Below are 13758 nucleotides of genomic sequence, written 5' to 3' on the forward strand. Positions count from 1 at the left end.
AGACACATAAAAGACTGGGTTATTTTTTATTTAAATTTTTTTTAAAGCGTGCAATTTTTTGTTTATTTGTAAAATGTAGATCCACAAATGCTGTTTATATTAAATTCTACTTTTTTAAAATTAAATTCTATTTTTTTTATATACATAAAAAAATATGTATATAAACACCTAGACTCCCCCGAATTTAGAATCTCCTGATCAGGCCCAACTTACTTATACTTTTGTAGTGTTGGTATTGCCATCTACTATTAAAAGGTATTTAAAGTAACCCTTCTTGTGGGTTACACCTGTTTTGACCGAAACACTTTAGAAACAAACCTTATTAGCAGGATATTAGAGGCAGTTGATGAAAAAACCCAAACAATCTCAGTTTTATCTTTTTCCGCCTGCATTTGCCTCTTCCTGGTGAAAAGTGCTTGACGAGAATCTTAGCAGAATTTAACTTATTCAATCTGGTAAAGTAACAACATACTGAGAATTTTATTCACTTATTTATTTATTTTTTTGTGCGTGTGATCATTTAAAAAGACATTATTCTTTGAAACCCAGTGTAACTATAAATCCTGACAATGACAAATGAGAAAAAAATGTAAAAGTTCACCACCACCTGCAGCTGCGATCTTCCTAGAATGCAACAAATATGTACGGGAAAGAGAGGTATTACTCAGAGAGTTAAGTAGGAATAAAAATACGCTAGATATTAGAGAGTTGTTTCAGAGATCGTCAGAGTATGTAGTTTTTTTGTAGTATTTTTATTTATTTTAGGAGTGTCATGATTGAATGAATTGTTTATGTCCACTAGGTGGCGAGCATGAGCTCATGTGAATGTATAAATGTAGAGAATAGAACAATAGAAGCAGAGAGTCTTGTGTGACACACCTGTGAGCAGACCTTAGAAAAGATGCTTCAATAAAAGTATCTGAGCATTACTCAACGTCTGGTCTTTATCAAGCATGAATATAACAAGGAGAACGGGTATTATGGGAAGATTATAAGCATCTGATCCATACTCAAACCTGGAAGGTGGCGGTAATGCGCCTAAAAGTTGTTTGTCAACCGCCATAGAAGAAGAGGAAGAAGAAGACGACGACTAAGGACTGCATGTGGTCTGTTGTGTTGAATGTTTGAGTGTTTCTTTGAAAACTATCTGCTGCTGAAGCAACATTCAGAGATTAAAGAAATAATCGTCAAGTCAGAGGAAGAGATGGATGATCAGCGCAGACTGCTGGATTTCTCCCGGACCCCCCCGATAATCTTACACCGATTAGGTAGGAAACAGCAGCGTTTGGACGAAGGTTAATGTCTGGACCTTTCTGTATGAGGATCATTATGTTCTTTTCTTTCCCGTATAAATATTTTGTTAACAGTAAATGAACGCAGACGTCACAATTACGCTGTGACAATGGCATTTTTATGTAGAGAGAAAATGACCTTTTTAGGCCTCTCCTTTAACTACTGAGACTTACTTCAGAAAACAGGAAAAATGTGACCAATGCAGCGCAAGGTTAGTAAAGCAAGCAATATAAAATATTAATAGCAGTGTGGTAGCTGTAAAATGTATTACGATGCAAACCTGAAAAAATTAAAAACAAACTAATAAGCGTCCATATTTAGCTGCACAACGTAATCAAAACTAATAAATCCTCAGCTCTTTTTGAGAGTTTTGCTTGAAGATAAATTGACAATATCTCAGAAAATTTAATGTTTAAGTGAAATAGTTCTGGTATCACAAACTGCAAAAATGTTTCAGAGGTGTAAAAACACTGAAGTTACTCAGTAAAGAGTGAACTTAAATATTTACTACTTAGAAAATGCATGTTAAAATCTGAATACTCTTTGAAAGTGTGCAGCTGAAATTAATTTAACTACTAGCAGCAAAGCACAGTGTTCGCCTAATATTTGCACCAACAGTAATACAAAAAATAATGCATATAAGAGGCATTAGTTTATAAAAGTCGAGGCAAACCTAAATTACCATTTTAAAAACAAAAGCAGTGGGAGGATGTAACTTCATAACCTCTTTCTAAGCAGAATCTCAGAGTGAAAAAAAGAGAAATTACGTTGTGTAACGCAAGAACAGATTATAGCAGCCAAGTGGAAAAATTCACTCTAACGTGGATTATAATTATGAAAGAGCAAAGGTAGATGTCATATTTTCGGGAAATACGTGATTTGTACCATTTGTTCTGTGGGGTTGTTATGTGGGTCGGTGCCACTTAACGGCTGTAAAGCGAAGGTTTTGGACCTTAATCTGACTGACAACTTGTGTGGTTCGGATCGGGCTGAAGCGTTGCTGCTCTCGGCTGTTCTTAAATTACCTGCTCGGTATTTGAGGGTCTCGTCGCTCCGACTGCATGTTAAATGTATTTTTATATAATTGTCATATAAACAAAAACTAAGGAGTTGCCTAAAAATAATTTCATACTCTGTATAACACAAACGCAAACTTGTTCCGAATCGCTGCCTCTGTTCTCAGCCTGTTCCCATAGCAGTGGATTTCCTCCGGCATTATTTTCCTCCAACAAATTATTGCAGTGAACGAAGCACGTACAGCTTCCTTTTAACCTCCGTCTTCCCATTTCTGAAGCTGGAGCTTCAACATCCTCAAGATTTAAAATAGCAGGCAGCTACAAACCATGTGTTAGCTGTAGTAGCTAAGTTTTGGCTACATTCCGCTGTCGCCTTGATATCAGCAGGAAATGAAAAAACTAAGCACTGGATGGTACCGGCTAATTACTGGGCACAACGGCACACCACAAAACTCGATTGTTGTACCAGTAGCTCACAGATATTTTAAGTTTTGCGTCTTTTTCATGGTACAAGTCTTGCAGCTTTGGCCAAGAACAATAGGAGCAAGCAGGACCAGGAACCAATCTATGTGGCATAAATTCAAACGGAAATACCTCACCACCTCTTGTCATTAGGCGATACAACTGCCACTGTTTCGGGGCTAGCTGTCAGCGTTGTCAATGACTTCGGGATATGGACTACACATCCCCTAATACTTTATAACTAGTAGAAGAAGAACTTGAAGACAGACGAAGAAAAAAAATATATATTTTTTTTTCTGCAGAAAGACTTATGTTAGCTGAATTCCTACACTTTTTCGTATATCATTATGTATGATTTGTTCATCCTATTTATTCACAAAAGTTCATCTGAATAATCCAGCCGACTCCTTTCGTCTTTGAATTAATCGAATACACAACAGGTATCAGGGATGCCATTGGTTTCGGCACCTTTGCAGCAGCTGAGTCTGGCTTCCACTAGAGCTGCCGTTAGGTGTCCAGAATGTTTCAGAGCTGTCACAACTGGTGCCGATCGATGTTTTGGGGGATGGCAATGCCAGTTTTTGGAAAACGTGTTAGTTATATTGCTTGTTTATAATATTTTTTTTCAATGGTAATTGTATTGGTTAATTATCCGTTTAACACCTTGAATATTTTTGACTTAATTTAATTGAAGGAAGATGGCCAAAGTAATTGAATCTACCACTAAGTGTCACTACTACAGTGGAACCTAGGAACCCCGTTGGGTTGCCAGATAGGCTTTTGGCCAAGATGGAAAATACGTAGTAGTTGTGTAAAACGTATATTGTAGAAATTAATAAAGTTTGAAAAATTTTCTTTTTTACGTAATGAAATATTATAATTTCTCATGGAGGAATAATATGTTATTTGATCCTGATGTAGTAAATTCACATGTTGACTAAGCATGAATTTTACAGAAGACTTCAAATGATTTCAAAGAGGGATTTTATAATACACAAAGATTTTAGTTCTTGACCATTGAAAACTTAAATGATATGTTATTGCTATTTAAAGTATTTACATATAATGGCCAATAAATATTGACAAATCAATTACTATGCATATACTTTGCATGTTTAAACTTATTGAAACATATCTACCAAATAAAATATGTAAACAGCACAATTTTCATTTAAAAAAGCATTTGTATCTTAAGTATAACCAAAGTAATTTTTATTTCCAAAAATATGTAACAATCTTGTTCTTAATGCTGCTTAGGATTCCCCCTTTTGTCAAAGTTCTTGAGGTGTACATACTTTGTTTTGTTTTACTTCAGTGTAAAAAATTTATGGTGGTTTAACTTTAAAGTGAAAGTCCTGCTGCTGCCTTGAAATGCTATTGAAATGCATTTTGTAGTTCAGATTTTATTCATTGTCTCATCTTTGAATAAGAAAACTTTAAAGACAATGTCCAGAACCAGAAACAAACATGGAGAAGCAACCTTCATTTATGGTGCACAAATCTGGAATGAACTTCACAATTAGTGAAAAATAGCAGATATTAAATTTATTAAATAATAACTGGTTAACAGGCAATTTTGGAAAATTATGATAATGCAAAGTTTTTGGAAAACATGTTATCTTAAAAAAACTCTTAAAGTTATAGTGGCTGCCTGGTCTATTACTTTTTTGGGAACTTATGACATCCTGTGAGCTGTCATGGAACCATGCCGAACATAATGTCACTCTGGAATTGTCAATATCTCATGTTGCCACTGTCACTAATATTAACTAATAAGTCAATATTAGTGAACTTACCCGGTTTTATAATCAATAGCATTATATTAAGGTAATTGTATGAAAATAATTATAATCCGGAACTGACAGGAGCTTGTCAGCACTGACTTACCATGGCCACCTAGTGTCAGTCGTAGTGGCACCTAGTGGTAGCTATTATCAGCTGTTGCAGAAGAGGTCCCATCTGACATGCATTCAGTGCAGGTGTTGTCTTTCTCTGCTAAGTCGGAACACCGGCTGTATATTTAAATATGTATGAGAATTATGTTTTAATTAAGATATATTTTATTAATATTCGTTTGAACTAAAGTTATTCATATGCTACATTCTGTCTGAAACAGACAGAATGAGGTCACAGCAGCCCGTGGCACCCATGGCCACTTGTGCCACCTTACTTGTGCCACTTTATCCGGTAGTAAGGCGGCACCAGGTAAGGTGGCACAACAGCTGGTGGCCATGGGTGCCACGGGCTGTTGTGACCTCATTCTATCTGTCTCGGATAGAATGTAGCATATGAATAACTTTAGTTCAAACAGATAGAAGTAAGTGTGCCACCTAACCTCAGAGTAAGGTGGCACAAGTGGCACCTTACGGCAGATGTCAACATGTTTTCACTGAGGCTCTTTATTGGAAGCTGAAATTTGAGACTGTATCCAAAATAGACCAGGACGTATTTGCTTTTTTGAGGGAACACAACACTTAACAGGAAATGCAATACTTTGTGCCACATCCACCGGTGTTTTTTTGAATTATAAATTCATTCATAGTAAATCTGACACTGAAGATGTCACCAAAGAATATTCTATTCCTATTCTATTGTTTTCCCCACTAAGCATATTTAAATATGCTGAACTATACAATTAAAAATACTTTAAAAATACAATTGTTTATAAATGTAGCTGTTTGTATAAGGTTTCTAGTAACAAAACAGCGTGTTATGAAAGATTAAATGCGCAAATACGTCATTGTGCCTGCCAAACGTATATCGTTGAGTGGAGCGGTCGACCGCTCTAAGATGGCCACTCTAAATCTCGTCAGCGACAATAGGGGAGCGGTCCGTGAGGCGTAAGTGGTGCCAGTATGAGGTCGTGGCAACCCTTGAAAGGTGCTGAAGTTTGTAGAAATCTGTAGAAATCAGTGGCAACACTGACAGCCAGCCCCGAAAACAGTGGCACTTGTGACGCATAATGGCAGGTGTCAGCGGAAGTGCCAGTATGAGGTGTCGAAGTCAGCCGAAGTCAGTGGCAACACTGACAGCTAGCTCCGAAAACAGTGGCAGCCGTGAGTGCCACAGTAGGTGTCACTTCCAGTGCCACAGTAGGTGCGGTGTCACGATTTGCGCCTGCTGTTTTTTGTTTGACAAGCAAATAAAAAAGGTCAAACTTTTCATTAGTGGTGTGTCGAATAATCCAGGATCATTTTTATGAAGCACGAAAAATGAAGAACTCACCCAAACCCGAGCAGTTAGTTTTTATTGTTTTGTCATAAATTGTTGTCTCTGTTGACATAGCGAATAACAAGCCAATCACAACCCTCTCTCCTGTTTTTCCCGTTTTCTTTTTGATCCAGCCATTGTTTCATACAACCAGATTAATCAGAATTTATGTATCAGAATCACAAACATTTTTTACTTGTTTATTCATTGTAAGGCTTCATGTTGTTTTGCCTATTTCACATATATTGTCTACTTGATGTCACAGTGGAGCATTTGAAGCACCGCGGTGCATCGGCTCATGAGTCCAGTGATTGGATGGAGTTCCTCAGGGCTTCATGAAGCTTCATCTCATCACTACTTTTCATTGTTTCCTCTGCTGCTCTGGTCAAAACCTACAGGCCCAATCCAGTGCATGCTGGTCCGATACCAGTACCTATACTGACGGAAAATGGACCCACAGTTCTTCCTGTTTAACTTAGAAAAATAAATAACAAAGGAACAAAAACTAAACTATTAACCTAGAAATAAACTCATTTTTGTAAGTGAAACCCCAAAGATATAAAGTGGACTAAAATTTATTTTTTATATAATTCAGAGTAATATAAATGACATCTTGACATAATGCTATTTACTGTTAAATATCAACAATAATCCTACTACAATTAATTGTGTGATAAAAATATTTTTTAAATCAGTTTATTTGAGAATTCTCCAAATGTCAGCTGGATGTGACGACTGATCTGCATCTCTGTCTACTCTTTTGAATTTTCAAGTGTTTTTTTGTTGATTTCTGTTTTAAACGATGAAAGATTTCTCCTACTTACTTCAATAAAGTTAACAATAACTCTTTTTCTCTGTTTTCTTCTCCAGGTTCCCTGCAGTGTAACCAAGAGAGAAGATCCACTCTGGACCAGGAGGAGTTAGAACCTCTGCAGGGAAAACAAGACCAGGAAGAGAAAGAAGATCATCAGATAAAAGTGGAAGAGAAAGAAGTTTACTGCAGTCAGGGTGAAGAACAGATTGAACTAAAACAGGAGACGTATACCTGCATGTTGGTTCCTGTTGATGAGCAAACACACCAAACTGAATCAGAACCAAACAGGAACCAAGTCCTCTTAAAGGAAGCTGCTGAAGCTGAGAAGCAAAATCAGGAAAGAAGAAAACCTTTCTCATGTGTCATCTGTAAAAAGTGTTTCACTTTAAAATCAGTTTTTGATGCTCACATGAGAACTCATACGTTTCAAAACCTGTTTTCATGTGTGAGCTGTGGAAAAAGTTTTAGTCAAAAAAAGTATTTAACTCGGCACATGATGATTCACACTGGTGAAAAGCCGTTTTCATGTGGGAGCTGTGGAAATAGTTTTAGTCGAAAAGAGAATTTAACTAGACACATGATGATTCACACTGGTGAAAAGCCGTTTTCATGTGGGAGCTGTGGAAATAGTTTTAGTCGAAAAGAGAATTTAACTCTGCACATGATGATTCACACTGGTGAAAATCCGTTTTCATGTGTGAGCTGTGGAAATAGTTTTAGTCGAAAACAGAGTTTAACTCGGCACATGATGATTCACACTGGTGAAAAGCCGTTTTCATGTGGGAGCTGTGGAAATAGTTTTAGTCGAAAAGAGAATTTAACTCAGCACATGATGATTCACACTGGTGAAAATCCGTTTTCATGTGGGAGTTGTGGAAAAAGTTTTATTCAAAAAATGCATTTAACTCAGCACATGATGATTCACACTGGTGAAAAGCCATTTTCGTGTGTAAGCTGTGGAAAAAGTTTTAGGGGAAAACGGGAATTAACTCAGCACATGATGATTCACACTAGTGAAAAACCGTTTTCATGTGTGAGTTGTGGAAAAAGTTTTTGTAACAACGTTAGTTTAACTCATCACTTGATGATTCACACTGGTGAAAAGCCATTTTCGTGTGGAAGCTGTGGAAAAAGTTTTAGGGGAAAACAGAATTTAACTCTGCACATGATGATTCACACTGGTGAAAAGCCGTTTTCTTGTGGGAGCTGTGGAAAAAGTTTTTATCGAAAACAGAATTTAACTCAGCACATGATGATTCACACTGGTGAAAAGCCGTTTTCTTGTGGGAGCTGTGGAAAAAGTTTTTATCGAAAACAGAATTTAACTCAGCACATGATGATTCACACTGGTGAAAAGCCGTTTTCTTGTGGGAGCTGTGGAAAAAGTTTTTATCGAAAACAGAATTTAACTCTGCACATGATGATTCACACTGGTGAAAAGCCGTTTTCATGTGGGAGCTGTGGAAAAAGTTTTTGTCACAAAGTTAGTTTAACTCACCACATGAGGCATCACACAGGTGAAAAGCCATAGAAGTATTTTCCATACATGTCCTCTGTTGAAGTTCACTATTCAGTTGATCTGGTTTAACACTAGAATGAAAGACTGCAGGGGTTTCATGTCTATAAAGCTGAAAGTTGTTGTATTTGTTAAATCTGATCATTTGTATCTTCACATTTGGATTTTTGGAGATGTGCAAACACGACACATTTTTCTTCAGAGATGCTTGGGTTTTTTTTTTCCTGGCATTTTCTGTATCAAAAAACAATACTGATAAACTCTGTTACTGTATTAACATTCTGTTTCTGTACAATGTGAAGAGCAGAGGGCTCAGCACACAGCCCTGAGGAGAGCCATTACTGATGCTGATAGCTGGAGTGGCTTTGGAGCCCACTGACTATTTCATGCACTAACAGAGTTTGACCGGACATGGACTCCCTTCCAGAACATTCTCACAAGATTGGACTTGAGGGATTGATTTGTATTATTCTATCCTGTATAGAGAAAGAGTGGGTGGGTGTTATTGACCTCAATACACTTATAATAAAAAATACAATGTGCTGTTATGCACTAATTGTGCATTCTCAGATATATCAACATATCACACCTTATAAAATACATTATATTTGCAGACGACATCAGTATCTTCTGTGCTGGAGAAAACATTCAACAACTTTCAGAAGTGGTCAACACAGAAATGGAAAAATTACAGCACTGGCTCAAAAATAATAAAGTAGCTGTAAATTTAGATAAGACTAAATTCATGATATTCGGAAACAATAAAAAACAGGAAAATAATCAAATTAAAATATCAATTGAAAGTGTTTATTTAGAACAAGTACATGAAGGAAAATTCTTGGGTGTCATGTTAGACGATAAATTCAACTGGAAACCACAGATCAGCCTAGTAAAATCTAAAATAGCCAAAAGTGTAGCTGTTCTAAGAAAAATTAGTTTCGTCCTGGACTATAACTCTTTGTTTATTCTATATAATACACTCATTGTGCCACAGTTAACATATTGTGTGGACGTTTGGGGGAATACATACAAAACAAATTTATAGCCATTATACGTCTTACAAAAAAAATCAATCCGTATACTACATAAAGTGGGATACTGGGAACACACAAACCAGTTATTTATCAAATCAAATACACTGAAATTCTGGGACCTGGTCAAATTTAAAACTACACAATTCATGTTTAAGGTCCGAAATCAAAAACTTCCACACAATATACAGGAAATGTTTGGTGACAGAGAGGGTGGTTATGATTTAAGAGGTGAAGGGTATTTTAAAAAACAACAGAACAACCAGGAAGAGTTTTTGTTTATCTGTGTGTGGAGTAAATGTTTGGAATGGATTGAATGATGAGATTTAAAAAATTACAAATGTAAACCAATTTAAAAAATCGATTAAAGCAGAACTCATTTCAAAATATGCTACATAACATGTTTAATAGTTTATAATGTAAATGATTATATAAATAGTACTTAAAATAATTGTACATAGTTAAACATAATGAAAAATGGAAACAAGTTGTCTCTTGTTGATGTTCTGAAAGTTAATTGATAATACATTGACAAGTATGAAAGGGGCAGGATATTATAAGATGTATCTTCTACCTGCTCCTTTTCGAACAGAAAATATAAAATTGCATGTCACATGGGCAAAATAATTTGTTTTATATTTTATTTCTTAAGTTTGTCTCATTCTATTTTGTTTTCTTGTTCTTTTTTTGACTGTTTTTAATGTCTGTTCGAAATAAATAAATAAATGAAATGAAATCTACATACAACAAAAATCTCTAAGGTTTCTCTTCAAAACAAAATGACCTTGTAAATGATGCTGTTATTTGTTTCAGATTATATTAACCACTTTAACTCTCCCTATGTAAAAGTTTTGTGAATTAATAAGTTTATGGAAAATGTAAGAATGCATGGTTGATTATTATTGTCTTCAATAATTTGGTGTCTTTTGTCTTTGTTGTATTTTTTTCTTTACAGCTGCAGCTGTCTTCTATTATGACTATAAAAAGATGTTATGTTTTTAGGCTGTGACTATTACATTTGCTCAGTTACATTTAGTTGAAAAAAAATACTACAGAGAATTTTTTTTGTTACCTGAGTAATATTATGAATACTGTTACTCTTTCTTAAATATTTCTGGCTACTTACTACACACTTTGAGTTACTTCACTGAATGAAGATGATAGGTATTTTCCTAGAACCTACATAAAAGAACCACAGACAACGTATATGAATTTTATGACCAAGCTTTTGCAAAAGAAGAAGACTCTGTCAACTGCTCCAACTGTTCACAGAGCGTTCTGAAGATCTTTGGGTACAGCTTGTCTTTTATTATCAAACTTCAAAGAGGGAGGATAGGCAAGATAGACAGCAGAGGTCGTAAAACATTTTACCTAAACACAGCAAAGGTCGTAAAACAATTTACCTAAACAACTAGCAACCCAGTTCCAGATGTGATCTCTGATCTACGGTCTGAGCCCGGTTCAAATCTCGGTCAAACTGTTTCACATGAAGATGAACAGGCAGTTGTGACCTCCAGGTCAGTTCATACACACACTAAAGAAGAGAACACTTAAAACTGACTAACATTAGACTGAATATGAACTAAAGTAACAACAAAATGATAATACCAAAAAATCTCTATCAGAAGAATAAACATGTTTTTACCAAAATGACACATTGAGTTTATGCTAAAACGAGACTTTTTATCTATACACAAACCTTGTACTAATTTTCATTGCCTGTTGTATTTGGAGATCAAGCGCTGACTGTAAATATTGGTTTTATACATTTTAACCATAAAACATTTGATCTAAATGTCTTTCTTGTTCTTAAAATTGTAATTATGTTACTTTCATATTAGTCTTTAAAATGTCAGAATTTGTTCATAAGTTTATAGTTTTGTTTGTTTGATGACATAATTTTTAAATGAAATAAAACGTAATGATTTGTTACTGAAAAACCAAGCAGATTTTCTCTTTATATGGTGTTTTACTTTTACTTTAATAATTTCTTGGACAGCTTGTGTTTACCATTTATTACATAACCCAAGTCAGTCCCTGGAAAAAGTCCCCCAGAAGACATTTTAATATAAAAATGACCAGAATTACAGGAAAACAAATATCTAAGATTGCACCAACATCAGATCTCTGAAGTAGCACTGAATTATTAGCTGCTGTTCAGAAAAACATCTGCATCATCAGCCGTCTGTGATGTACAGCAATATTTCCTTTCAGTGCTTACACTCTTTGCACAAAACGCAACGGTTTCAGACGGACATTAATATAGACATAGTGTTTTGGAAATGTAAACAAATGCTTCTTGAAATTAAAAAAGCAATGCAATGTGTACAAATATGAGGTAATGTTCTTTGACGTTCTATGACAGCTGCTTTGGAAAACTCATTATCTCTCAGGGTCAGAAATATTTATATTTACTCTGCATAATCAGTGCCAACAAAATATAAACATTTTGGCAGAAACCCAGTCAGAGAAGGTCTAATTACAGCTCTACAAACGTGCAAAGCAATTTGTCCCTCAAATTATATTTTTATACAATTTAAAATATTACCACCACTCTATTAAAGACCAGTGTAACCCAGTGTTAAAAACACAAGTAAAATGAATAGATGTTGATTTAATATCTCATTCCACAACGAGATTAAAAAGTATTTAAGTTAAAAAAAATAATAATGTTTGTAAATATGTTCTTAAATATTGATAAAAAAGTGCTAAAAATCTTTTAAACCTGTGAAATATCCCTTTAATGATTGCTTTTAGTGACATTTTAAACAACCAATAACTGGCACCGTCTGATTTCACTTCAGCCAATCAGGTTGATTGTTCCGCCCTTTTAACTGCTGCTCTGAGATTCAGCTTCGCGTCTAACTCCCGTGAGAGCTGACGGTTGTTCCGTGAATCCCCTGTAAGATTCTGTTAAATTCTACGAAGAATCCTGGAAATTGGTAAGACAATGTTAAATTAGTATCTCAGAATTCATAATTCAAAATAGTGAATCTGTTTTTTTTAATTAGATCTCCAAAAGCTTCTAACAGCTGACGTCCGGAAAAATCCCTGGTAGTTATATAGCATTGAAGCATCGGTGAGTAATCGCACGCGCTCAGCCGTTGGCCCAGTAAATTCACAAAAAATTGGCTAAAATACCTAATAACTGTTCAAATTTAATAAAAAATAAAAGTGTATTATAAATTTTATATCATTATTATTGTGTATGTTGTATTTTTTCCATGTAAATTTACTTCTTCTATTAGTACATGTTTTAATATTTCAACGTTGTTAATGTGATGGTGCTGTGATGTGTTCTTATTACTTAGGAACTTTCTGTTCTCTGTAGGTCAGAGCTAATGGGGGTTTCTAATCCACATTTTGAATATAGATTTAATGTTATAGATGTACTTTGGCACTTTTAGATTGAAATTTGAATTGTTGAATTGCTTTGTTGATATTAGCATCCTGAGTTTTAAGATGCTTTACTGTGACCTTCTTCCAGGTCAGGTTTTTTTTTCTTATGGTGCACTTTTGAAACATTGCGCCAGAGACATCAAGATCAACCTTACAAGAACTTGGATGGCGAGCCCCAGCCCAGAGGACCAAGTGAACTGGTAGACAGTGACCCGACTGGTCACCAGCCGTGAAACATAAAAAAAATATTTCACAGACATATTGGAAAGACTAAACAAACTTTGAAAGAACATTTGACAGACACATAAAAGACTGGGTTATTTTTTTATTTAAATTTTTTTTTAAAGCGTGCAATTTTTTGTTTATTTGTACAATGTGGATCCACAAATGTTTATATTAAATTCTACTTTTTTAAAATTAAATTCTACTTTTTTATATACATTGTGTGCTCTCCTGTGTTGTTCACACCTAGGCTCCCCCGAATTTAGAATCTCCTGATCAGGCCCAACTTACTTATACTTTTGTAGTGTTGGTATTGCCATCTACTATTAAAAGGTATTTAAAGTAACCCTTCTTGTGGGTTACACCTGTTTTGACCGAAACACTTTAGAAACAAACCTTATTAGCAGGATCTTATGCATGTAAACAAGAGGCAGTTGATGAAAAAACCCAAACAATCTCAGTTTTATCTTTTCTCCGCCTGCATTTGCCTCTTCCTGGTGAAAAGTGCTTGATGAGAATCTTAGCAGAATTTAACTTATTCAATCTGGTAAAGTAACAACATACTGAGAGTTTCATTCACTTATTTCTTTTTTTGTGCGTGTGATCATTTAAAAAGACATTATTCTTTGAAACCCAGTGTAACTATAAATCCTTACAATGACAAATGAGAAAAAAATTTAAAAGTTCACCACCACCTGCAGCTGCGATCTTCCTAGAATGCAACAAATATGTACGGGAAAGAGAGAGTTAAGTAGGAATAAAAATACGCTAGATATTAGAGAGTTGTTTCATAGA

General features: G+C 35.1%; 1 protein-coding gene across 3 annotated transcripts; it reads left to right on the plus strand.

Annotated features, from left to right (window-relative positions):
- The first annotated feature begins 426 nt into the window (after positions 1-426).
- On the plus strand, positions 427-13178 carry LOC145553603 (uncharacterized). Of its 3 annotated transcripts, XR_014089656.1 has the most exons (4): positions 427-1268; positions 6852-12284; positions 12354-12421; positions 12830-13178. XR_014089656.1 is itself a non-coding variant. In XM_081612274.1 (2 exons), exons 1-2 carry the CDS (start codon positions 1121-1123, stop codon positions 8324-8326), a joined length of 1623 nt encoding a protein of 540 aa, XP_081468400.1. In that variant the 5' UTR covers positions 427-1120; the 3' UTR covers positions 8327-13178. The 3 variants fall into 3 exon arrangements, 1 of the variants encoding a protein (XP_081468400.1); XR_014089655.1 differs by having other exon boundaries at positions 12354-13178; XM_081612274.1 differs by having other exon boundaries at positions 6852-13178.
- The last annotated feature ends 580 nt before the right edge of the window (positions 13179-13758 follow it).

This window comes from Poecilia reticulata, chromosome 11, assembly GCF_904066995.2.
Source record: "Poecilia reticulata chromosome 11, P_reticulata-male-v2, whole genome shotgun sequence".
NCBI classification, from domain to species: Eukaryota; Metazoa; Chordata; class Actinopteri; order Cyprinodontiformes; family Poeciliidae; genus Poecilia; species Poecilia reticulata.

Coding starts and splice junctions, on each gene's coding strand:
- LOC145553603 (XM_081612274.1), top strand. CDS start 1,121: ATGTTTGAGTGTTTCTTTGAAAACTATCTGCTGCTGAAGCAACATTCA. Junction 1,269..6,851: donor GATAATCTTACACCGATTAG/GTAGGAAACAGC, acceptor TTTCTTCTCCAG/GTTCCCTGCAGTGTAACCAA.